The sequence below is a fragment of the Macaca mulatta genome, chromosome 19 (genome assembly GCF_049350105.2).
Source record: "Macaca mulatta isolate MMU2019108-1 chromosome 19, T2T-MMU8v2.0, whole genome shotgun sequence".
Taxonomy (NCBI): Eukaryota; Metazoa; Chordata; class Mammalia; order Primates; family Cercopithecidae; genus Macaca; species Macaca mulatta.
Window position 1 is genome coordinate 64,313,052 of NC_133424.1, and position 25,220 is coordinate 64,338,271.

A 25,220-nucleotide genomic window follows, 5' to 3' on the forward strand; every position below is an offset into this window, starting at 1 on the left:
CGGGTTAGCCAGGATGGTCTCGATCTCCTGACCTCGTGATCCACCCGTCTCGGCCTCCCAAAGTGCTGGGATTACAGACTTGAGCCACCGCGCCCGGCCCCAAAGATATATATTCTGATGCCTAGTGAGTTCTGATGCCTGGGGAAAGCCTCTGACACACACATTTATATGATTTCCTTTCAGTATAAACTCTCTTATGACAAGTAGTGATTGAACTCTACTAAAGGTTTTGCCACCCTCATTTCATTTCATACATCCCTTTGAATTACCTAGATTCACAAGTTTTGGCTTTTGAGTAGAATTCTTGCCACACGTATTATGCTTCTGTGATTTTTCTCCAGTATGCATACATCCTGGAATATGTATACATATTCTTACACCCAGTGAGTAGTGAACACTAGCTTAAAACTTAGGTATATTTACTGCATGTGTAAATGTATTAGGTCATAACTGCATTGCTACAAAAAAATACCTGAGGCTGGCTAATGTATAAAGAAAAGAGTTTAATTGGCTCACACTTCTGAAAGCTTAACAGGAAACATGGTGCTGGCATCCGATCACCCTCTAGGGAAGGCTCAGGAAGGTTAAAATCATGGTGGAAGGCAAAGGGGGTATAGGTATTTCACATGGTGAGAATGAGAGCAAGCAACAGGGAAGTGCTATGCACTTTTAAACAGTCAGACCTCAAGAGAAGTCACTATTGCCAGGACAGCACCAAGGGGATGATGCTAAATCTTTCTCAATTTGAGAAATCCACTTCCATGATCCAATCACCTCCCAACGGGCCCCACCTCCAATACTGGAGATTACAATTCCACAGGGATTTCAAGAGAAGGGAAAAATATACAAGCTATAACAGTAAGTATGAATTATTCAGTGATTCTAGAAACTAGGACAACGTCTAAGGCCTTGTCACATTGAGTTTAGTTGTAAGGTTTTCTCCAGTATGCCTTATTCGATGTTTAGTGAGGCCTGAGCGACAAATAAAAGATTTTCCACACTCATTACATTTATAAGGTTTTTTGCCAGAATGAATTCTTTGGTGTTTGTTGAGGGAAAACAACCGCCCAAAGGCCTTGCCACATTCAATACATTTGTATCTTTTCTCTCCAGTGTGGATTCTCTGGTGACTTACAAGATGTGAACTGTGCCTGAATACTTTGCCACATTCATCACATTTATATGGTTTCTTTCCTGCATGAATTATCTGATGTGCAGTGAGGTTTGAGCTCCGTTTAAAGGTTTTGCCACACTCATTACATTTGTAAGGTCTGTCTCCAGTATGAACAGTCTGATGAAGTCTAAGATGGACACGCTGACTAAAGGAATTCCCACACTGATTACATTTGTAAGGTTTCTCTCCGGTATGAATTCTCTGATGTCTATTCAGTGTGGAGCCCTGATTAAAGGCTTTGCCACATTCATTACATTTGTAAGGTTTCTCTCCAGTATGAACTCTTCGATGCCCTACAAGATGTGAATATTGACTGTAGACCTTGCCACATTCATTGCATTTGTAAGGTTTCTCTCCACTATGAATTCTCCGATGCACTGTAAGACGTGAACATTGACTGAAGACCTTGCCACATTCTTTGCATTTGTAAGGCTTCTCTCCGGTATGAATTCTCCGATGCCTTGCAAAAGCTGAACGGTCACTGAAGACCTTGCCACATTCTTTGCATTTGTAAGGTTTCTCTCCAGTATGAATTCTCCGATGCACTGCAAGACGTGAGTGTTGACTGAAGACCTTGCCACATTCATTGCATTTGTAAGGTTTCTCTCCAGTATGAATTCTCTGATGCGCTGCAAGTCGTGAATGTATGCTGAAAACTTTGCCACATTCATTGCATTTATAAGCTTTCTCTCCGGTATGAATTCTCCAGTGCACTGCAAGACGTGAATGCTTACTGTAGACCTTGCCACATTTATTGCATTTGTAAGTTTTCTGTCCAGTATGAATTCTCTGATGCACTGCAAGACTTGAACGTTTATTGAAGACCTTGCCACATTCACTGCATTTGCAAGGTTTCTCTACAGTGTGAATTCGCCGATGCACTGCAAGACTTGAACGTTTACTGAAGACCTTGCCACATTCATTGCATTTGTATTGTTTCTCTCCACTGTGGATTCTCCGGTGACATACAAGATTTGATCTATGTCTGAATGCCTTACCACATACATCACATTTATATGGTTTCTTTCCTGCATGGATTACCTGATGTACAGTGAGATTTGAGCTCCGTTTAAAGGTTTTGCCACACTCATTACATTTGAAGGGCCTCTCTCCAGTATGAACTGTCTGATGAAGTCTAAGATGGACACGCTGACTAAAGGATTTCCCACACAGATTACATTTGTAAGGCTTTTCACCGGTATGAATTCTCTGATGAACAGCAAGGTGGGAACTTTTACTAAAGGACTTACCACATTCATTACACACGTAGGCTTTCTGTCCAGTGTGACTCCTTTGGTGTCTTACAAAATATGAATTTTTTCTGAAGATCTTGCCACATACATCACATTGATATGATTTCCCTCTTGTATGGACTACCTGATGTACAGTTAGTAGTGAGGCCCGATGAAACGCTTTGCCACACTCTTTGCATTTGTAAGGTTTCTCTGTAGTATGTATCCTCTGATGATTAATAAGGCTGGAAGATGCTTTAAAGGCTTTGCCACACTCATTACATACATAATGTTTTTCCCTAATGTGTGGAGAAACTAAGCAACCGTTATTACCTATCTTCTCCGTTTGATTACATTCAAACATTCTCCCTTCAGTTTGAACTTTCTGCGGTTCAGTCAGACGTGACTGAAAGCTTGATGTAAGCTGGTTTTCAATATGATTGTTTTCTACATCCCCTTGACTATGTTGATCTCTTTTACCAGTAAGATTGTTTTCATGGGGCACTGGCACTTCTTTATAATTTGTTTCACCATCTTTCCATTGAAATTCAAGGTCATATAGATGTTTCTGTATTTCCCTGAAGTATAAATTTTCAATATCACAGCTTTGATGTCTTTCCAGTGCCACTGTTTGGAACCTTTCTCCTGTATTACTGTTCTCTGTTGGTGGTAATTCCTTGATCACACATTTAGGAGAGATACCTGCAAAATATAATGAATATGAGTTTTTTAAAAATAACTACTATTGATAAATACTTTATATTGGAAACATACTACACTAAGCATAATGTTTATACCAGACAGGTGTGAAAGTTCTCCACCATGATCTTTTATTTTTAGAAATACAAAATGAGTAGAAGTCTATAGTAAAGAAAGGATGACTACATGTAATTCAAATTATTTAGGAAAGCCTAGTTTCAAACATCCTATGACCAAAAGATTTATGTTGTGCAAACATATATTGGCACTAAAACAAGTATTTTGCAACCAATGACACCAAATTACACACCAATTGGCAGAAAACGTGGCTCTCTCATAAGAGAATAAAAGTTATATATGTTCACTTCATATTTGCTGTGTACAAACAAATGTCAAACTACAGCAAGATACAGTGTAACAGTAAATATTCACAAGTTCAACTAATTATTATCATAAAAATTAATAAATAAAACACTCTAATAACCCAGATAAAACCAGCACGTAAGTAAAATACAATATACATATTTAGAATTCCATACTATAAATTTGTATATTGTATATACAAATTTGCATCATATGCAAATATACAAATTTATAGTATGGAATTCTAAACAATTCTCCCTTCATAATAAGCAAGAACATATATTCTAGAGACAGCATATGATAACTAGAAAATATGTTGAGATCACTGACTTTTAAAGATAAAAGAAAGATAAATATGTCTTTGGCCATACCACCCAGAACACAGCTGATCTCAGAAGCTAAACAGTGTCAGACCTGGTTACTACTTGGATGGGAGGAAGGTAAATATACAACATAATATAGAATAAAAAGTGGGGCAGGAAGTCAGAAATACTGACTATGACTTCATGCCTACAACTATGTAACAATCAACACAGCAACTCCCTATCTATTGTGCTTTTTTCTTGAGATGGAGTCTCACTCTGTCACCCAGGCTGGAGTGAAGTGGCATAATCTTGCCTCACTGCAACCTCCACTTCTAAGACTCGAGCAATCCTCCCACCTCAGCCTCTCAAATGGCTGAGACCAAAGATGTTCACCACCATGCCCACCTGATTTTTTTGTAGTTTTGGTAGAGACAGAGTTTTATTGTGTTGCTCAGGCTGATCTCAAACTCCTGAGGGCAAGCAATCTGCCTGCCACAGCCTCCCAAAGTGCCAGGATCACATACAGGCACGAGTCACCACACCTGGTCCTATTCATTGCCTCTAATTACCTAATTAACTGGCCACAAAATATATATCATACAGAGATTCTACTTGAAAAGCATATAAAGTAAGATAAAAGACAACAAACATTGTTTGGAAGAAACTACAAAATGAAAACTTACAGATACAATGAAGGCTGCTTTGATATAAAGACTTATGTCTGCCAAAATTCCTATGTTGAGGACCTAATCCTCAATGTGATAGTACTTGGAGGTGTGGTCTTTGGAAGGCAGTTAGGTCCTCTGCCACGTAAGGACACAGAAAGAGAAAGTCATGGTAAACCGGAAAAAGGGCCCATGCCAAGACCCAAAATGGTGGTTCTGACATGTTAGACTTCTCATCACCCAGATCTGTGAAAAGTGAATTTCTGTTGTTTCAACCACCCAATCTACAATATCTACTATAGGTAGCCATGCTGACTAAGGTGAAGCCAATATGCTATCTCATTATAAACATGGAACAATATTGATATGCTTTATTTAACAAAGAAATCTGTGAGTCTTTACTAAAAAACACAATTTCTAGACTAGCTAACAGTACTAACTTGTTTAAAAAGTCTTGAGGTAAATTATCACTATTTAACACACAAGCAAAGTATGCCCACGGGATTTATATGTTTACATCCAATTTACAAAGAAAGTAAGATATGCACCTACCTTTGCAGGATCAAACACTGTTTTTTTTTTTTTCAAAAACTGCCCAAGCAGGTTCTGCAGATAACAGGTCACCCCAAATACTAACAGTGTAGAAAGAAATACTTCAAGATCCATGCTGTGTTGCCAAAAGCATTATTCAGCCATCCCTATGAATAACAGTATCTGAGTCATCATTCCCTGCATATAATGATTTAGGCAGTGTTCTCAGAAAGTGATCAGGCCAAGGCAGGTGGATCACAAAGTTAGGAGTTCAAGACCAGCCCAGCCAAGATGGTGAGACCCCATCTCTACTAAAAATACAAAAATTAGCTGGGTGTGGTGGCAGGTCCCGGCTACTTGGGAGGCTGAGGCAGGAAATTGCTTGAACCTGGGAGGCGGAGGTTACAGTGAGCCAAGATCGTACCACTGTACTCCAGCCTGAGAGACAGAGCAAGACTCCATCTCAAAAAAAAAAAAGAAGTGATCAAGTGAATGAGTAGGGTCATCCCTTACAGAGTGAGAGTAGTGTGGGAGGTGAAGGAGTTATGCAATAATGGGAGTGTAAAACTAATATACTAGTAAGTAGCCAGGTAGTCCGTCTGGAACAAAGTACTATTTTAGGAAAGGCCAGGGAAGAGAAAAGGCAAGAGGAAAAGGGCAAGGAGTAATGTGCATGGGGCAGCAGTGTTTGTGCTTGCAGAGCTGTGGGTATATAATTTCACAAGCAACAGTTAAAATCCTGACTTTGGATGAAAAAAGAAACTAATTTAGAAGTAGCATTATACTGACCAATACTTAAACATGGGAATTATACTATGTGCACAGGACAAGGGAAGACAGTTAAAAAGGAGGCAGTGTGAGGATACGGGAAGAAAGCAGACTTATGTCTTTATAATATATGCTATGAAATTTATCAAATTGAATGTCCCATGAGTTATATTTCCAGGCATATGCTCAACAACCCTACATATCAGGAGAGATGCGAAAAAAAAGTTCCTACAGTATAATCCTGAAGAAAAAATTTGATAACAGCCATGAAGAGGAGATGGATGAATTCATTTTGTACACATACAAAAAGACAACATAAAACCTTATTGATAGTACAACAATGTTAAGGAGACTTGGGGTACAGAAGAAACTCTAGCAAAATAGGCAAATATTAGTCTGAAAAAACTAAGAAAGCAGGAAACTGCTGTCAAGGTTTAAATACATGTTAATGGAGACACAGTATTTATGGAAGTAATCTGGGATATCAAAAACATAACATGGGAGCAGACTTGTAAAGGAGTCATTTTTGTATGTGACTGAAGTCAAACTGTTATCAGTTTAAAACAAGATGTTATAAATCTAAAGTGTTTTCTGTAATTGCAACGATAACCACAAAAAATGTATAGAAGACACATACAATGGAAATAAAAGTATGTCAAGACGAAAGAATCAACTAAACAAACACAAAGGCAGTAACAGATATGAAGAACAAAAAAATCTAAGAGATATAGGAAACATTCTGCAAAATGGCAACAGTGAGTCCTTCTCTATCAGTCATTACATTAAGTGTAAGTGGCTTAAACTCCACAATCAGAAGATACAGACTGGCTGAATGAATTTTAAAAATAGGCTCCAACTACATGCTATCCACAAAAGATTCATTTTTATTTGAAGGACACACACAGGCTCAACTGAAAGGATGAAAAAAGATATCCCTTATAAATGGTAACAGAAAGACATCAGAGGTGGCTAAACCAATATCAGTCAAAATAGACTTTATGTCAAAACTGGTACAAGAGACAAAGAAGGGCATTATATAATAATTAAAGGGTTAATTCACTAGGAAGATATACCAATTACAGATATATATGCACCTAATATTAGAGATCCTTAATATATGAAGCAAGAGAAACATAACTAAAGGGAGAAAATTTCCACAGTAATAATAAAATACTTCAAAGGACCACTTTTATAAATAGGACAATCAGATAGAAAAAAAGTAAGTAACTAGGCAACCTAACCTATACGTCAAATTGGACCTAATCTACATATGCATAACACATCACCCAAAAACAGCACAAAAGAATTTTTTCCAAACTCCACACGGAACATTCTTCAAAAGAAATATTTAAAAATAAAACTTTTTAACACTTCTTTTTTTTTTGAGGCTGAGTCTCGCTCTGTTACCCAAGCTGGAAGGCAGTGGCATGATCTTGGTTTACTGCAACCTCTGCCTCCCAGGTTCAAGTGATTCTCCTGACTCAGTCTCCCGAATAGCTGGGACTACAGGTGCGCGCCACCACGCCAAGGTAATTTTTGTATTTTTAGTAGAGACGCAGTTTCGCCATGTTGGCCAGGCTGGTCTCAAACTCCTTGTGGGGAAAAGAAAGAGAGATCAGACTGTTACCGTGTCTATGTAGAAAGAAATAGACATAAGAGACTCATTTTGTTCTGCACTAAGAGAAATTCTTCTGCCTTGAGATGCTGTTAATCTGTAATGCTAGCCCCAACCCTGTGCTTGCAGACACACCTGCTGTGTTGACTCAAGGTTTAACGGATTTAGGGCTGTGCAGGATGTGCTTTGTTAAAAAAGTGCTTAAAGGCAGTATGCTTGGTAAAAGTCATCGCCATTCTTTAATCTCAAGTACCCAGGGACACAATACACTGCAGAAGGCCGCAGGGACCTCTGCCCAGGAAAACCAGGTATTGTCCAAGGTTTCTCCCCATGTGATAGCCTGAGATATGGCCTCGTGGGAAGGGAAAGACCTGACCATCACCCAGCCCGACACCAGTAAAGGGTCTATGCTGAGAAGGATTAGTGAAAGAGGAAGGCCTCTTTGCAGCTGAGATAAAAGGAAGGCATCTGTCTCCTGCTCGTCCCTGGGAATAGAATGTCGCGTCCCTGGGAATAGAATGTCTCAGTGCAACACCCGATTGTATGTTCTATTTACAAAGACAGGAGAAAACCGCCTTAGGGCTGGAGGTGAGACATGCTGGTGGCAATATTGCTCTTTATTGCACCGAGATGTCTGTGTGCAAGCACATTAAGGCACAGCACCTTTCCCTAAACTTATTTATGACACAGAGACCTTTGTTCACATGTTTTCCTGCTGACCCTCTCCCCACTATTACCCTATAGTCCTGCCACATTCTCCTCTCCGAGATGGTAGAGATAATGATCAATAAATACTGAGGAAACTCAGAGACCAGTGCCAGCGTGGGTCCTCCGTATGCTGAGCGCCGGTTCCCTGGGCCCAGAGACTTTGTCTCTGTCTCTTATTTCTTTCCTCAGTCTCTCATCTCACCTGACGAGAAACACCCACAGGTTGTGGAGGGGCTGGCCCTCTTCGCTCCTGACCTGTTTAATACATTTTAAAGACAGAAATCATAAAGTGTAACTTATCCCATCATAACAAAGTAAAACTAGAGATCAACAGCGAAAAAAAATTAGAGTATCAACAAATACGTTGGAACAACATATTCCTAAACAGTCAATATGCCAAATTGGAAATCTCAAAGGAAATGATAAAATACCTCAAAACAAAGGAAAATGAAAATAGAACATACCAAAACTTATATATGCAGAGAAAACAGTGCTAAGATAGAAAATTGTTAGATATACATGCTTCCATTAAAATAGAAGATCTCCAATGGAACAGAATAGGGAACCCAGAAATACAGCCACAGATCTCCAATGGAATGGAACAGGAAACCCAGAAATACAGCCGCATACCTACAACCAACTGATCTTTGACAAAGTCAACAAAAACAATTGAGGTAAGACATTCTATTCAATACAGGGTGCTGGAAAAACTGGCTAGCCATATATCGAAGAGTGAAACTGGACCCCTATCTCTCATCATACACAAACATTAATTCAAGATGAATATAGACTTAAATGTAAGACCCCAGGCTACAACAATCCTGGAAGAAAACCTAGGAAAAACACTTCTGGATAAAATACAATTAAAAAAAAAATTTATTCCTCATTCCCTAAGCATGATGGAAAAAAATACATAGGTTTTATAAACATCAGTTGAGAAGTCCTTGAAGTGCAAGAAATGGGCTACATGTATAATAAAGTAAGGTTTGAAAATAATAATTCAGTATAACATGATGGACATGAAAGTAGACTGGAGGCCGGGCGCGGTGGCTCAAGCCTGTAATCCCAGCACTTTGGGAGGCCGAGACGGGTGGATCACGAGGTCAGGAGATCGAGACCATCCTGGCTGACACGGTGAAACCCCGTCTCTACTAAAAAATACAAAAAACTAGCCGGGCGAGGTGGCGGGCGCCTGTAGTCCCAGCTACTTGGGAGGCTGAGGCAGGAGAATGGCGTAAACCCGGGAGGCGGAGCTTGCAGTGAGCTGAGATCCGGCCACTGCACTCCAGCCTGGGTGGCAGAGCGAGACTCCGTCTCAAAAAAAAAAAAAAAAAAAAAAAAAAAAGAAAGTAGACTGGAGAATAATTATTATAATATAGCTTTTGTTCCCCCCCCCAAAACAAGGGTGATTTAAAGAAAGTCCAGCAAGTTATAATTAGGAAACTGAAACTTATTACAGAAAAGCAATGTGTCTTATATAACAAAGTATGACCAGGCTGGACGCAGTGGCTTACATCTGTAATCCCAGCACTTTGGGAGGCTGAGATGGGCGGATCACCAGAGGTCGGGAGTTCAAGATCAGCCTGACCAATATGGAGAAACCCCGCCTCTACTAAAAATACACAATTAACCAGGCGTGGTGGCACATGCCTGTAATCCCAGCTACTCAGGAGGCTGAGGCAAGAGAATCGCTTGAATCTGGGAGACGGAGGTTGTGGTGAGCTGAGATTGTGCCATTATACTCCAGCATGGGCAACAGGAGTGAAAATCCATCTCAAATAAACCCAAAAAACAAAAAACAAAGTATGACCAATCTCTTTCATGGTATTTCTACAATTAAGATAATAACTATATTTAAAAAATATATTCAAGGTATTAAAAAATTTCCAATGAAAAGAACTGTAATCAATTTCATTAACAAATTTTTTTTTTTTTTTTTTTTGAGATGGAATCTCGCTCTGTCGGCCAGGCTGGACTGCAGCGGAGCAATCTCAGCTCACTGCAAGCTCCGCCTCCCGGGTTCACGCCCTTCTCCTGTTTCAGCCTCCCAAGTAGCTGGGACTACAGGCGCCGGCCACCACACCCTGCTAACTTTTTGTATTTTTAGTGGAGACGGGGTTTCACCGTGTTAGCCAGGATGGTCTCAATCTCCTGACCTCATGATCCGCCCGTCTCGGCCTCCCAAAGTGCTGGCATTATAGGTGTGAGCCACCGCACCCGGTCTCATTAACAAATTTAAGAGTAGGAATTAAGTCAGGGGAAACGGGAGTAAAAGGAATAACTGAAACTATCTTATTACAACACTACAGAGTTTGTGTAAGTTTTAGAGAAACTGCTGCTGAACTATACCATCTGTAAAAGAAAGAAATCTTGTAAAATATATAAAATGATACACATTCCCCAATACAACACTACCTCAAAAAGAAACATAAAACAAAGGAAAACTGAGTATCCTCAAAAATATGGAACTGATTATTAAATAAATAAAAACAAAGTTCACTTATAATACATGAAAATGCACCAGATGAAAGTAGCGGTCACTTAAAACAAATTATGTGGACTTAAAAAATATAAGCTTTGGCCGTGCATGGTGGCTCACACCTGTAATCCCAGCACTTTGGGAGGCTGAGGCGGGCGGATCACAGGGTCAGGGATAGGCCACAGGGATAGGCCAAGCGTACTGGCTCAAGCCTGTAATATCGGCACTCTGGGATGCCAAGACCAGAGAATTCCTTGAGCCCATGAGTTCAAGAGCAGCCTGAGTGACATAGAAAAACCCTGTCTCTACCTGGGCATGGTGGTGCACACCCATACTTCCAACTACTTGGGAGGCTGAGGTGGGAGGATTGCTCTGAGCCCAGGATACAGAGGTTGCAGTGAGCTGTGATCACACCAGTGCACTCCGGCCTGGGCAACAGAGCAAGAACCTGTTTTAAACAAACAAAAAAGCATATGGACAGAAAACGGAATTGGATATTTTAACTCTGCCATAAAGTTCTCTGCGAACTTCAGCTCTGGAACCGCCACTGATGTACAAAGAAGGCCGCAGAATATATATACAAAGGAGACAGTGAAAGGCCAGATGCAGCATTAAGAAGCTTTTTATTTTTGAACCAAAAAGGCTTCAGTCTCAAATAATGGAGGGGTTCCTAAGAAAGACAACAGAGAAAATACAAAAATGCACGAAGGCAAATCTGAACTTCTAGAATGAAATTATACTCACCTAGGAAGACCAGGTTCCTGTAGTTCTCCAACATCACATCCTTGTACAAAGCTTTCTGCACAGGTTCCAGGCATTTCCACTCCTCCTGAGAGAATTCTATGGCTACATCCTTGAATGTCAAAGGTCCCTGAAATGAAAAACACATTTCAAAAAGAAGCAATATGAGAGCTCTTTTGTTTACATAAAATGAGGAGAGAACTATCACATCACTTTGAAGTGTGTGTTTTGACATATCTATAAAAGGCATCTGTGAGAAAGTTACGTCCTTAATTTTAGTTTGTTACAAAATACAATAGGAGACTATTATATTCTCTATATCAGTGTATATTTCTCTTTTTGTGGACAATGCAAGAAATACACAAATAAGAAGAACACATGGTTATCCCTTAGAAAGTGTTAGATATTATGTTCTATACATCAACTGTCTAGGTGAGCTAGTATATGAGTGGTGTTTTCAGAGATGACAATGTCTATAGCGGCTTTAAAGAAAGGTCATAAACTAAAAACTGTGATGACCAGAGTAACAGCAATGACTAAAGTTTTGGAACACTCCCCATGTGCTGGGCATTACTCCAAATGCTTTACATGTTCTAATTCAAACAACAACATAATAGCCTATGAGAGAGAGACTTGTTCCATGTTACTGTGTCACAGACTCCCTAACAAACTTGCCTAGGTCAACAACCTGAAAATGGCAGAGCAAGCATCTGAACCCAGATGTCTGAGAATTAAGAGTTGAATCAAAACAATCAAACAGTTACATTACGGTTACAGAACGTAGTAGTCTCTCTGTGCTGCTATAACCAAATAAGACTGGGTAATTTATGAACAATAGAAATATATTTCTCATAATTCACAGGCTGGGAAAGCTAAGATCAAGGTGCCAGCAGGACTGATGTCTGCTGAGGGATGATCCCTGCTTCCAAGATAGTGTCTTATTGCATTTTCTGGAGGGGAGGAATGCTGTGTCCCCACATGGCAGAAGGGACAGAAGGGCCAAAAAGCAGTGAACTCCGTAGGATAAGCGTTTTGATATCTCATTGACCAGAACACCATATTCCATTGATGAGGGCAGAACCCTTGTGACGCAATCACCTACTAAAACCCAAACCTCATCATACCTGGAGATTGGGCATTGGGGATTAAGTTTCAAATGAACTATGGAGGAGAGAAAAACACTCAGACCACAGCATTCCATCCCGCCCCACCAAAATTCATGTACTCCTCACATGCGAAATGCATTCCATCCCAATGGCCCCCCAAAGTCTTAACTTTTTCTACTACCAATTCCAAACTCTATAGTCTACAGCTGCATCTAACTATAATCTAAATCAGATATGGGTGAGACTCAAACATGTGTTTCATCCTGAGGCAAACTGCTCTCCAGTTGTAAACCTGTGAAATCAAACAACTTAAGTGCTTCCAACATCCAATGGTGGCATAGACACAGGTTAAATATTTCAACTCCAAAATGCAGAAACAGGAAAGAAGAGGTAGCTGCTCCCATGTTAAGTCTGAAACTCAAATAGGGCACACATATTAAATCTTAAGGCCTGACAATAGTCGTCTTTGACTCTATGTCCCACCTTCTAGACGTCCTGGAGTAGGAGTTAGGTCCTGGGGATCCCTGCCCCATTAGTTTTGTTGGGATCACCCCACATGGAAGTTCTCACAGGCTGTGGTTTCCTCAGCTGCGATCACACACTGGTGACTCTACATCTCTGGACTCTCAGGGGTGGTCCTGCTTCAGGGCTACCCTTGACCTTGCCCTAATAAGGGCTCTCTAAGGTGTCCCTGCCTCCATGGCTAGGCTGACAACTGCCCTAGTGGTGACTTCCTGTGGTAGCACTGAAAGAACAGGATGAAAGGTTAGGGGCCACTGAGCAAAAAGATGACTGACATAAACCAGTGCCTGCAGTAACACAGAAAGACACGAGGGTGAAGATCTAGTACCACAGATATCTGCAGTACTAGAGTCTATCTACAATAGTACAGAAAATAGGGGAGCTTCTGACTAGAAAGCCGCAAACCTCTTCAATAGGGAGATGACAAGCAAAGGCCCAGAGAGGACAGAATCCCCAGGAAGAAAAAGCATGGGAAGTCTCCAGAATCTAGGGTAGTTGATTGGCGTGTCCTCCCTGAACAAAGGAGCCACCAAATCTGGGGAGGCAGCTGATTTTTCAAATGCTGAAGTCACAAAAGAAGACAATAAAACATACAAAGAAACAGGGAAATATGGTCTATAAGAAGAAACCAATTGAATCTCTACAAACCTACATGAAAGAAATGGCGATTTACATTTTGGCTTCGAAGAATTAAAAAGAAATGTGGGCCGGGCATGATTGCTCACAACTGTAATCCCAGGACTTTCAGAGGGCCAGGCAGGAGGATCACTTCAGAGCAGGAGTTCGAGACCAGCCTGGCCAACATGTATTAACTTAATGCCTGAACTGCATCTTTGCTTGAACTTTTACCGAAAAACAAATACATACATCATGTGATGTTTAAAATAAATATAATATTTAACAATAATTGGTGCAGTGGGAGAATTTGGCTCCATCTTCTCTGATAACAAATGCTCAGCTCTTATATCTGAGCAAAATTATAACCTTAAAACTTAAAACAACTGCTGGTAAGAGTCCCCACAGGAACAAAGCAGTCTCTGTGAGATGGATATTCGGACCATGGCTAGAAGAATCTGACATTCAGCTTGATTTCATATTTTTAAATCAATGATGGAATAAAACACGCTCTAATGTCTGTATCTAGTTTTCCATTCAATTCCCAGTCATTAAGGGTGGTGCAGTTAGAAATAGTGACTCATTCATACAGCTTCAAATGTAGTATAAAATCAGGCAGAAAGATCTCCCCTTACAGGCCTCCTTTTCCATAATTTTGTTGTTGTTGTTGTTGTTGTTGTTTTGAGGATGAAGTCTTGCTCTGTCACCCAGGATGGGGTACAGTGGCACCATCTCGGCTCACTACAACCTCCACCTCCGGGTTCAAGCTATTGTCCTGCCTCAGCCTCCAGAGTAGCTGGGATTACAGGCCCCTGCCACCATGACCATCTAATTTTTGTATTTTTAGTACAGACGAGGTTTCACCATGTTGGCCAGCTGGTCTCAAACTCCTGAGCTCAAGTGATCCGCCCAACTCAGTCTCCTAAAGTGCTGAGATTGCAGGCATGAGCCACGGCGCCTGGCCCCTTTCGATAATTTACTAGATATTTATGCACATTAATATGTGACTTCCACAGGCAGCTTCTCTATTCCTGGTCTACAGAGAGCTGACAGTGCCTCCAATGTGGCCCCCAAACAATCCTTGCTGTCCAACAGCTCTGATACCACGGGGCCCATACCCTGTCCCCATCCATGTCTGGGTGTGAGCTCTCCCCAGGACCATGCTCGGCACAGCCTCTTCCCAAGTTCATGTCACTGGGTCATGCTGAGATGGAATGTAAATAAGATGAGAGGAACTGAGGAAAGGCATGGATGAGCATGAGCAAATGTGTCAGGAAGGAAGTTTCAGACGCAGAGAAGATTCGCAACTCCAATGCCCTGCACTTCACAAAGGAAGGAGACAGAATGACCCACCAAGAATGTCACTTTACCTGAGTAAAATATCACTTTACCTGAGTAGCCATCACTGACTCCTTTTCTTTCCTCTTCTTCCTCTTCTGGGTTTCTTTCTCAGTCAATGTAATTATTCACACATCAAACCTGAAAGTAAAAAATCTGTTGTTTAATGCTTAGAAACAACACATTACTTTCTGTATCACAACCATGCACACAGGGAAGGCCTCAGCATGTGGAGCGACAGCCCACTGCACTGGGGGGATGCAAGGATAATACATTCCTACACAAAGACCAAGTGAATCTTTCACCGTTTTCTTCAGCACTAGCTCCCCTCCGGGAGACGCCCACACACAGGCTGCAGCAGAGGGTAGCTGGGCTGGACTGAGCTCCCATTCAGGGCAAGGACCTATCTCTGATTAAACCCCATGCAGAGCGCAGCACTCCCTCACCTCTGTGGGTCACAGGCTGAGCTCTGCCCTGGGAAATGGAGGATACAGAGGCTTGAAGCTCAATGCTGGATACAAATGAGAATCAATTTGGGGCTGGGAGCGGTGGCTCATGCCTGTAATCCCAGCACTTTGGGAGGTCGAGGCGGGTGGATACCTGAGGTCAGGAATTCGAGACCAGCCTGGCCAACATAGTGAAACACCCTCTCTACCAAAAATACAAAAATTAGACAGGTGTGGTGGCACATGCCTTTAATCCCAGTTACTTGGGAGGCTGAGGCAGGAGAATCGCTTGAACCTGGGAGGCAGAGGTTGCAGTGAGCCCAGATCGAGCCATTGCACTCCAGCCTGGGTGACAGAGACAGACTCCATCTCCAAAAAAAAAAAAAAAGCATCAACTTGGGTACCTCTTAAACATTATGGAGGCTGGGCGCACCCTAACTACTGGAAGGAGAATCTCTATAAAGGGGAATGAACCATGTGTTACAAATGCCTTAGCACTCTAGTCTGAAGCCAGGATTGAGTACGTCTCAAAGGGGGCAAGACTACCACAGCCCCAATCTCCTAGCTCTGATCTCCCCTTGGGGCCTTGTTGTTACCAGTCTGTAGAAAGTGGAAGGCAAAGAGCCAGAAAGAAACACATAGAGCAAAAATATGGACCTGCTTTTATTGGCTTTTATTTGCAATCCTAGAATCAGACAACACCTCATTCTTAATATGAAAGGCGTTGAGGGGAAGAGGTCGGCTTCATAAGCTGAAAGGGCTGAATGGAGCAAAATCAGGAAACTAAAAGCAGGTTGGTTGTTTCAAAGTTACTTTTCTTTGCGTTGCCATTTTCTCCAGATCCTCAAAATGTAAAAAGAACATAGTAGTAAGTTTTGTTTAAATGAGTAGGAAACCCCATGTGATGCTGGTGGCAGAGGGCACCTTTGCAGCTCGGGATGGGGGAAATCTTGCCAGATTATCTGCAACTGAGGGGCCAGAGAGTTCTAGGCACAGGGACAGCCCAGGTAGATGCCCTCAGGCAGGAGTAACCTCGGGTCCAGGAATAGGAGAGGCCTGTGTGGCTGGAGCAGAGGGAGTGAGGAGGACACAGGTAGGAGGTCAGAGAGGTCCCGAGGCAGCAGATCAGGTAGGCAGGAGGTCTTCAAACATTTTTCTTCCACAGCTCACAACACTTTTAGAAACTATGCATTTCCCTACCATTTTAGGTAAATGTAACTTTTACTTATCATTTGAATTAAAACCCTTCTATATAATGTCATATCTTCTCTATTTCAAATATATGCTGAATGTAAAGCTAAAGCCAGGAAGTATAGGGCCACCGTCATCGGAGAGATGTTCAGGTGTGCAGGTGAATGTACCTGGGGAGTTGGGGAAGTCACTTTAGACACATATAGGTGGAGATGTCTCTTAGATGGTTGAACGGACGGCTGAGGAGACAACAGGATACAGAATTCTAGAGTTCGGGGGACAGGTCTGCAGGGAACATGGAGACATGTAGGTGGGTAGGTGGGTGATACAGATCGGCTCTGTGTCCTTGGCCCAAATCTCACACTGAATTGTAATCCCCACTGTTACTGGTGCATCCTCCCACCTGGTGGGAGGTGGTTGGATTATGGGGGTGGATTTGTGTTGAATGGTTTAGCACCACCCCTTGGTGCTGTTCTTATCATAGTGAGTTCTCGCGAGATCTGGTTGTTTCCAAGTGTGTAGCGCCTCCCCCCTCACTCTCTCTTGCTCCTGCTCCCGCCATGTAAGACGCCTGCTCTTACTTCACCTGCTACCATGTTTGGAATCTTCCTGAAGGCTCCCCAGAAGCAGATGTCGCTATGCTTCCTGTGCAGCCTGCAGAACTGTGAGCCAGTTAAACCTGTTTTCTTAATAAATTACTCAGTCTCTGGAATTTTGTTGTAGCAATTCCAGAACGCACTAATACAGTGGGGTTTAAAGCCATGAGATGAGATGATGAGGAAACACAGTGAGTGTGGACAGAGATAAGAAGAGGTTCAAGGACTAAGCCATGAGTCATTCCTACATTGAGAAACAATTCCGAGTCAGGACACAGCAGCAGAGGAAAATGAAATGGTCAGGGAGGTGACAAGAAAATCAAATAGAAGCCGGGCGCTGTGGCTCAAGCCTGTAATCCCAGCACTTTGGGAGGCCGAGATGGGCGGATCACGAGGTCAGGAGATCGAGACCATCCTGGCTAACACGGTGAAACCCCGTTTCTACTAAAAAAAATACAAAAAACTAGCCGGGCGTGGTGGCGGGCGCCGTAGTCCCAGATACTCGGAGGCTGAGGCAGGAGAATGGCGGGAACCCGGGAGGCGGAGCTTGCAGTGAGCCGAGAGCGCGCCACTGCACTCCAGCCTGGGTGACACAGCGAGACTCCGTCTCAAAAAAAAAAAAAAAAAAAGAAAAGAAAATCAAATAGAAAGCTTCTGACAGGAAAAGAAAGACTAAAGCAGGAAAATAAATACATTGGATTTAGAAATGGGGAGGTCACCGGTGACTCTGAAAAATAAAGTTATCAGTGGAATGGTGGATATGAAAGTTTGATTAGATGCATTCAAGAGGGAATTGGAGGCAAGAAGTGAAGACACAGAGTATAAATAAGATTTTAGCGCAGAAGAGGGGTACTCATACAGGCAGAAATGTAGTTAGTAGTATGTTTTGTTTTAATTAGGGCAGAGTGGAAGGAAACTATAAGCGTCAGGGTCGGTGTGTGTGCATGCATTTAATGGGCAATACCACCATCAGTAAACACTGTTTAAAACAATTCCCTAGAGGTAAAAATAGATGATGCAGTTGTTACACTTTATAAAAAGCCAATTGTTTTTTTCTCTTTTTAACTTATATTTTAAGTTCTGGGGTACATGTGCAGGATGTGCCGGCTGGTTCACAGGTAAATGGGTCATGGGGGTTTGTTGTACACATTATTTCATCACCCAGGTGTTTCTGTTTTTTTTTTTTTCTTTTTGAGACAGTCTTGCTCTGTCGCCCAGGCTGGAGTGCAATGGCACAATCTTGGCTCACTGCAACCTCTGCCTTCCTGGTTCAAGCAATTCTCCTGCCTCAGCCTCCTGAGTAGCTGGGACTACAGGCGCGTGCCACCACACCTGGCTAATTTTTGTATTTTTAGTAGAGACGAGATTTCACTATATTGGTCAGGCTGGTTGCGAACTCCAGACCTCAGGTGATCCACTTGCCTCGGCCTCCCAAAGTGCTGGGATTACAGGCGTGAGCTGCCACGCCTGGCCTCGTCACTCAGGTATTAAGCCTAAAGTGTATTAGTTATTTCTCCCGATCCTCTCCCTCCTCCCACCCTCCACCCTCAGGGAGGTCCCAGTGTGTGTTGTTGCCTTCTATGTATCCATGTTTTCTTGTCATTTACCTCCCACTTGTGAGTGAGAATATGCAGTGTTTGGTTTTCTGTTCCTGTGTTAGTTTGCAAAGGATAATGGCCTCCAGCTCCACCCATGTCCCGGTCAAGGACATTATTTTGTTCCTGTTTATGGAAAGGCCGTCGTTTTGTACTAGCCTCCCGCACTACCAGACCAAGCCAGAATGAAGCCTCTCATGCTAAGCGCTGCATTATCAAACTGACCCTGGAAATGAGCCACGTTTAGGAAAAAAAAAAATTCCAAAAAAGAAAACAGGAACAGGAGTTAAAAAATGAATTTGTAAGAATTTCCCGTCTTTTTTTTTTGAGACGGAGTCTCGCTGTGTCGCCCAGGCTGAGGTGCAGTGGCCTGCTCTCAGCTCACTGCAAGCTCCGCCTCCCAGGTTTACACCATTCTCCTGCCTCAGCCTCCCGAGTAGCTGGGACTACAGGCACCTGCCACCTCGCCCGGCTAGTTTTTTGTATTTTTAGTAGAGACGGGGTTTCACTGTGTTAGCCAGGATAGTCTCGATCTCCTGACCTCGTGATCCGCCCGTCTCGGCCTCCCAAAGTGCTGGGATTACAGGCTTGAGCCACCGCGCCCGGCCCATAATTTCCCTTCTTATTACGACATCGTAACAAGGTTTGAGGGAAGCACATCTCACATGAGTGTGAAAACCCAATCATCACATTTATGAACTACAAAAGGATCGAATTTGTTGTGATTTTGTCCTTCAACAATAAGAAACTGGTAAATGTGTTTCTCTAAGTTCTGTGAGCCATCCTTGGAAATTAATCAAACCTTTAGATGGGGTAGTAGGAATGCCAATTTGGAGTCAGTAGGTCAGAAGTATAGGTGACAACCTACTACTTTTGAATGATAGCTGAAGTGAGCCGGGGCAGTCTTGTGAGACTGAGCCCTTAACCTATGGGCAACCTGTGAGAGAGGACTCTAACTCCAGGTAGATAGTGCCAGAATTAAATTGAATTATAAGGCAATCTAGCTGGTGTCTGCTGGAGAATTGTTTAGTGTGTAGGAGAAAACTCCCCAACACTGGCCACAGAAGAGTTCTGTGTTAAGTGTGAGAGTAGAGACAAAAAAGTTTGCTTTTTCCTTTATACCCAGCAATTACTAGGACTGTCATTCTCCAAAGAACATTATCCATCCTCTCCCCAAACTGCCTCCCCAGGACCTAGTGGACCCTCTTGACTGCAGAAAATATCCCTGTTCCACACTGAGTTTAAAGCATTTTGCCTCATAGCTCCCTGTGCCTGTTGCAGCAGACAGAGGTGGGGGAAAGTAATCACCACTGTCCTGGCAGTGAGAAAGTAACAGCTGTATCTTCCAAGGACAGTCCCAATTGAAATCTTTGTGCCGTAGGTCATTGTGATATCATATTCTCTAATTCTTTGAAAAATCTTCCCTAAGTCACCACCCTGCCATAGATCCACCACAGAAAACTCTCCCTAATGAAAGCCTTTTGTCACTAGAGTTTGAGGCCCTAACGTTCCCCTCCTAAACTAAGACAGGTTTACAAACTTCCATGGGGTCCACACCCTTCCCAGATACTCCACAGTGCTCCCCATATCCTGCTACGAAATCCCACATGCCCCAGCAACTCATAAACTCATGCTGACCTCATACATAAAAAGATAGCCGAGGACTCAATGACCCAAGACGCCCTATTCCATTCATAATGACCCCACCCCTGAACACTGGCACCACCATCTACTAACACAGATGTCTCCAGTGATGCACATGCTCCAATGAGATCCCAACATCTTCCAAGGAAACTCTCCACATTGACATTTAGATATTCCAAAATGCATCTATAACCATCTTAACTTGCAGCCCAAAATACTCCAAAATAACAAATGTTGCCGCCAAAGTGATAGACTCCACAGAAGTCACTATCGAGAATGCTTGCTGTGCTGCAGCTCTGGGTTCCACACCCTCAGGACCAATGCACCACCTCTGCAGCTGCCCACCCTGCCCGTGGGCTCAGCTTAGGCCTTGATCCTCAATTCAGCTGACCCTTGAACAATATAGGTTTGGATTGTGTGACTTCACTTTTAATAGAATTTTCCTCCATAAACATCCTGAAGAATATTTTGGAGATTTGCAATATTTTGGCTATTATCAAATAGGCAAGAGATAACAGATGTTAGCAATGATGTGGAGAAAAATGAGCCCTTGTACACTGTTGCTGGGAGTGTATCTCAGTACAGCCATTATGAAAAACACTACAGACATTCTTCAAAATATTAAAACTAGAACAACAATGCAATCCAGCAATCCCATTTCTGGGTATAAATCCAAAGGAAATCCAATCAGTATGTTGAAAAGACATCTAGGCCAGGTGTGGTAGTTCATGCCTATAATACCAGCACTCTGAGAAGCTGAGATGGGAAGATTGCTTGAGACCAGGAGTTAGAGACCAGCTTGGACAAAACAGCAGGACCATGCCTCTACTTTAAAAAAAAAAAAAAAAAAAAAAAGGAACATCTGCCCCCTCATGGTCACTACAGTATTATTCACAACAGCCAAGATACAGAAACAACCAAAGTGCCCATCCATGAATGAATATGTAAAGAAAATATGTGTGTATATATATTTATGCATGTGTATATATAGTGTGTGTGTGTACATTTACATAATGGAATATTATTCAACCATAAAAAAGAAAATCCTGCTATTTCCAACAACATGGATGACTCTGGAGGACATTATGCTGGGCGATATCAGACTGACACAGAAAGATAACTACTGTATGTTCTCACAAGTAGAATCTAAAAAAGTCCAATAGTAACAGAACAGAACAGTTGTTACCACAGGATGGTGGGTGGGGAAAGTGGAGAAATGTTGGTCAAAGGGTACAAATTCTCAGTTATAAAATGAAGAAGTTCTGGCTGGGCGCAGTGGCTCACACTCATAATCCCAGCACTTCAGGAGGCCGAGGCAGGCGGATCACGAGGTCAGGAGATCCAGACCATCCTGGCTAACATGGTGAAACCCTGTCTCTACCAAAAATACAAAAAATTAGCCAGGCGTGGTGGAGGGGGCCTGTAGTCCCAGCTACTCCAGAGGCTGAGGCAGGAGAATGGCGTGAACTGGGTGGCGGAGCTTGCAGTGAGCTGAGAGTGCCACTGCACTCCAGCCTGGGCGACAGAGTGAGACTCCAAAACAAAACAAAACAAGACAAAACAAACAAACAAACAAACAAATGAATAAGTTCTGAGGAATCTAATGTACTCTGTGGTGAGTATACCATACTGGACACTTCAACAGTTTGGAAAGGTTTTGAAAAATCTAATAAATTGTGTGGTAAAAGTAAAAAAAAAAAAAAAAAAGCAATATTTAGAAATTAATGACATCAGCTGATTACAGGATGACATCAAATCTTATTTCAGAAGTTAGTAATTATAGAAGAAACTGAATAAACTAAAATTTAAATCAAGCTTCCAAAATAACAATGAATTAACTGCAAAGCAACTACAAGGAAAAAGGTAAATCCATTAACAAAACAAAAAACAAACACTCTCAACCCTCCTTCAAAGGCATACATTGTAAGCCTGGAGAGGTGGTTCACACATATAATCCCAGCACCTTCAGGGGCTGAGAAGGAAGGACTGCTTGAGCCCAGGAGGTCGAGGCTGCAGTAAGAGGATATAATGCTACTATACTCCAGCCTGGGCCACAGAGAGAGACCCTGTCTCAAAAAGAGAAAAAACAAACAAAAAAACCAAAGCTCTATCTTGTAGTGACAGTCAGTCATTTCTTGCCTCTTTCTCCCCTCCTCCATCCTCTACTCCATCCCTGGAAAGAAGAGTTACAAAATGACTGAATCAAGTCACTCCCCTGTGGCTAAATAGGGATTTCAAATATCTTTTTATACAAATAAATACAAAATGCACAAGCCTTATAGAAAAGAGTGGTAATTTTCATCCTCATGAGTACAATTTAAAGAAACAAATTTTAAATTAGAATATAAAGTCACAAATCAATATATTAAAACAACCATCCATATCCAAGCAACTCGTGGCTCATCAGGATGGGGTCCTCTCCCACTCTCTTCACTGCTATGTGTTTCCCTCTCTCATGCTGCAGGTGTCTTTTTTCAAAACCCTTTTCTGTTGTTCTCCCCTTTCTTTATTCCCTCTTTTATGTCTGTTCTGCCCAGTGCTTCGAAACTTATTTCACCTCTTGTTGCTCTTTCTCCCCAAACTTTCCCATGGTCCCCAAATGGGGAAAAAAAAGACCCTCTCACATTGTTTTACATTGTTTTATACTCAGTACCTGTTTTAAGAAAAAAACAAGGAAGTAAAACCAAAGACAGGCAGCCCCGCGCCAGGCCCAAAACCAGGCCTGGGCCTGCCTGGCCTAAACCCAGTAGTTACAAATCAACTCATAACTTAGAAACCGATGTTATTCATAGACTCCTGACACTGTATAGAAGAACACTGTGAAACTCCCTGCCCTGTTCTGTTTCTGACTACCAGTGCACGAAACCCCTGTCACGTATCCCCTAGATTGCTCAATCACGACGCTTTCATATGAAATCTTTAGTGTTCTGAGCCCTTAAAAGGGACAGAAATTGTGCACTCGGGGAGCTCGGATTTTAAGGCAGTAGCTTGCCGATGCTCCCAGCTGAATAAAGCCCTTCCTTCTACCACTCGGTGTCTGAGAGGTTTTGTCAGCGGCTCGTCCTGCTACACCCAGCCTCTTTCCCCCCATCTGAGCTCCCTGTCTGCTCTCCCTGTTAAAATCCCTCTTCCCTGTTAAATTCCCTCTTCCCTGTTACATCTCCTTTGTTCCCACTCTCTAGCACCCCCAACTTCCTAGGCTTCCTCGCTGATGTGGTTCTCCGTCTACTCTTCCTTTGTTACCCACTCCCCTCTCCTTCAGTCCCAGCACCACGTGGCTCTGTCAGCCCCGGCTCCAACTCTCTTACCTTTTCCAGCCCCCGCCCCCTTCTCCGCCCCCAGTCTGGCTGCAGTGTCTCCTCCTTTGCCGTCCCTTTCTATTTTGCTGCCCTTCATCTCCCTGAAGGTCTCCCTTTTCCCTAATTTCTTTATGTGCTTTTCTCCCCGTGCTACTTTCTTCATGCGTCCTCTTTCACTCTTGCTCTCTTTGCAAGTCCCTAAATTATCATCCTTTATGCCGTATACGCATTCTTTTCTCCCCAATTTTTCTTTCTGTCCCGTCACTCCCCCTCTTTTCCTCTCCTGATCCCTCTCACCCAACATTCAGGAGGAAAGGGGAGGAATAAGATGCCCACCTCCCGGAAAAGCACATTTTCCAGTGGAGTAAAAATTTGGGAGGGAACAACAGTGGATGTCACAAGACAGACTCGAAGACCTCCCGCAACGCGGAGTCAGGAAAAGCAGTGGCTGTGAAGGGGAAGCCTGGAGAGCGGAAGGACCCGGCGTGAGGAGCACACTAGGTGGCGCGGGGGACGGTGTCTCCGGACAGAGAGGGTCTGCAGAATCCCAGGACCTGGGAGGAGAAGCGCCTCCTTCAGGAGCTGGGCAGCGGGCGCTCCCCTCCAGGGGCCGACAACGACAAAGCTCGGGGGTCTCGACTGGTGGGAATCCACCTTGCGAGGGAGCACTTGACTTGGCCCGAGGCCGAAGCAGAGGTCAATAAGGGTTTTAAGCAGGAACACGACCTGAATGGGGTTATCTACATGGTTATCTACCTGGCATAAAGGCAGGGAGCAAGGAACAGCCTGAGAGAGATTTTAAACCGAAAGGGAAGCAATTCTCGGACTTACGTGGGGAGAAGTGGCTGTTGCAGGGGCGAAGGGGCTATGGATATTTTAAGGTCCGTAGCGATCCCCAGATCACTGGTATGGAGAAGTGATGACTGCGAAGTGCACGTTTAATCCAGGCAGACGGAGCGAAGCAATGTTTAATCCACGTAGACGGAAACACACACCGCGATAAGGCCTTTCCCAGGCGCAATCTACTTCCGGGAGTGACGGAAACTGCTAGCGGAGAGAAAAAACTGGGAGGCCAGGGGACCAAGCTTGGCAAGCCTCTGTTGGCAAGGGGCGGGTCGGAAAGAGGGCCTAACTCGGGGAGGGACCATGAGAAGGTGGAGCCAGGAGGTGGCGGTAGTGGGCGTGGCTAGGTGGGGCGTGACGGAGCCGCGGCGGAGGATGGGGTGGGGTTTCATGGGGTAAGTGGGACCGAGATAGAGCCTGTTATTTACTCTGCTTCACAGGCAGCATGTCTGGTTTTCTGCCTACTTCTTGTCCTGTGAAGCAGCGTTGCTTCCTGCCTATTTTAAGCTAATGTTTCAGAATTTAAGGTTAAAGCTTAAAGTTGTGGTCCACTTATATTGGAAACTAAGATGATTTCTTCTTAACAAGTTGAAGTGATTTAAGTCAAAACCGATTTTTACAATCTCGGTGGACTCCATCCACTCTTGCCAGTGATGCTGAAGCTACTCAGTCGTCAGGGAACTAGGATCTCGCTGGGGATTTGATGTGGAGCCCTGGCTGGATCCAGGAACCCGGGAGACATTAT

General features: G+C 43.0%; 1 protein-coding gene, 1 long non-coding RNA gene and 1 pseudogene across 4 annotated transcripts; all 3 read right to left on the reverse strand.

Moving 5' to 3' along the window:
- Positions 1-483: 483 nt before the first annotated feature.
- Positions 484-24,668, reverse strand: ZNF616 (zinc finger protein 616). 3 transcript variants are annotated; one of them, XM_002801385.4, is made up of 4 exons: positions 24,464-24,668; positions 14,915-15,002; positions 11,284-11,410; positions 484-3,108 (listed from the first exon to the last, which is right to left on the reverse strand). In XM_002801385.4, exons 2-4 carry the CDS (start codon positions 14,924-14,926, stop codon positions 902-904), a joined length of 2,346 nt encoding a protein of 781 aa, XP_002801431.3. In that variant the 5' UTR covers positions 14,927-15,002; positions 24,464-24,668; the 3' UTR covers positions 484-901. The 3 variants fall into 3 exon arrangements, with proteins under 3 accessions (XP_002801431.3, XP_077837419.1, XP_077837420.1); XM_077981293.1 differs by lacking the exon at positions 24,464-24,668 and adding an exon at positions 22,229-22,394 and having other exon boundaries at positions 14,915-15,189; XM_077981294.1 differs by lacking the exon at positions 24,464-24,668 and adding an exon at positions 15,508-15,652 and having other exon boundaries at positions 14,915-15,180.
- On the reverse strand, positions 7,271-9,456 carry LOC144337294 (uncharacterized). Its single transcript, XR_013410267.1, has 2 exons — positions 9,416-9,456; positions 7,271-9,090 (listed from the first exon to the last, which is right to left on the reverse strand). It is a non-coding gene; the product is annotated as an uncharacterized LOC144337294 (long non-coding RNA).
- Positions 19,308-19,400, reverse strand: LOC114674262 (small nucleolar RNA U13; annotated as a pseudogene).
- Positions 24,669-25,220: the final 552 nt, after the last annotated feature.

Coding starts and splice junctions, on each gene's coding strand:
- ZNF616 (XM_002801385.4), bottom strand. Junction 3,109..11,283: donor CAGGAACCTGGTCTTCCTAG/GTGAGTATAATT, acceptor TATATTTTGCAG/GTATCTCTCCTAAATGTGTG.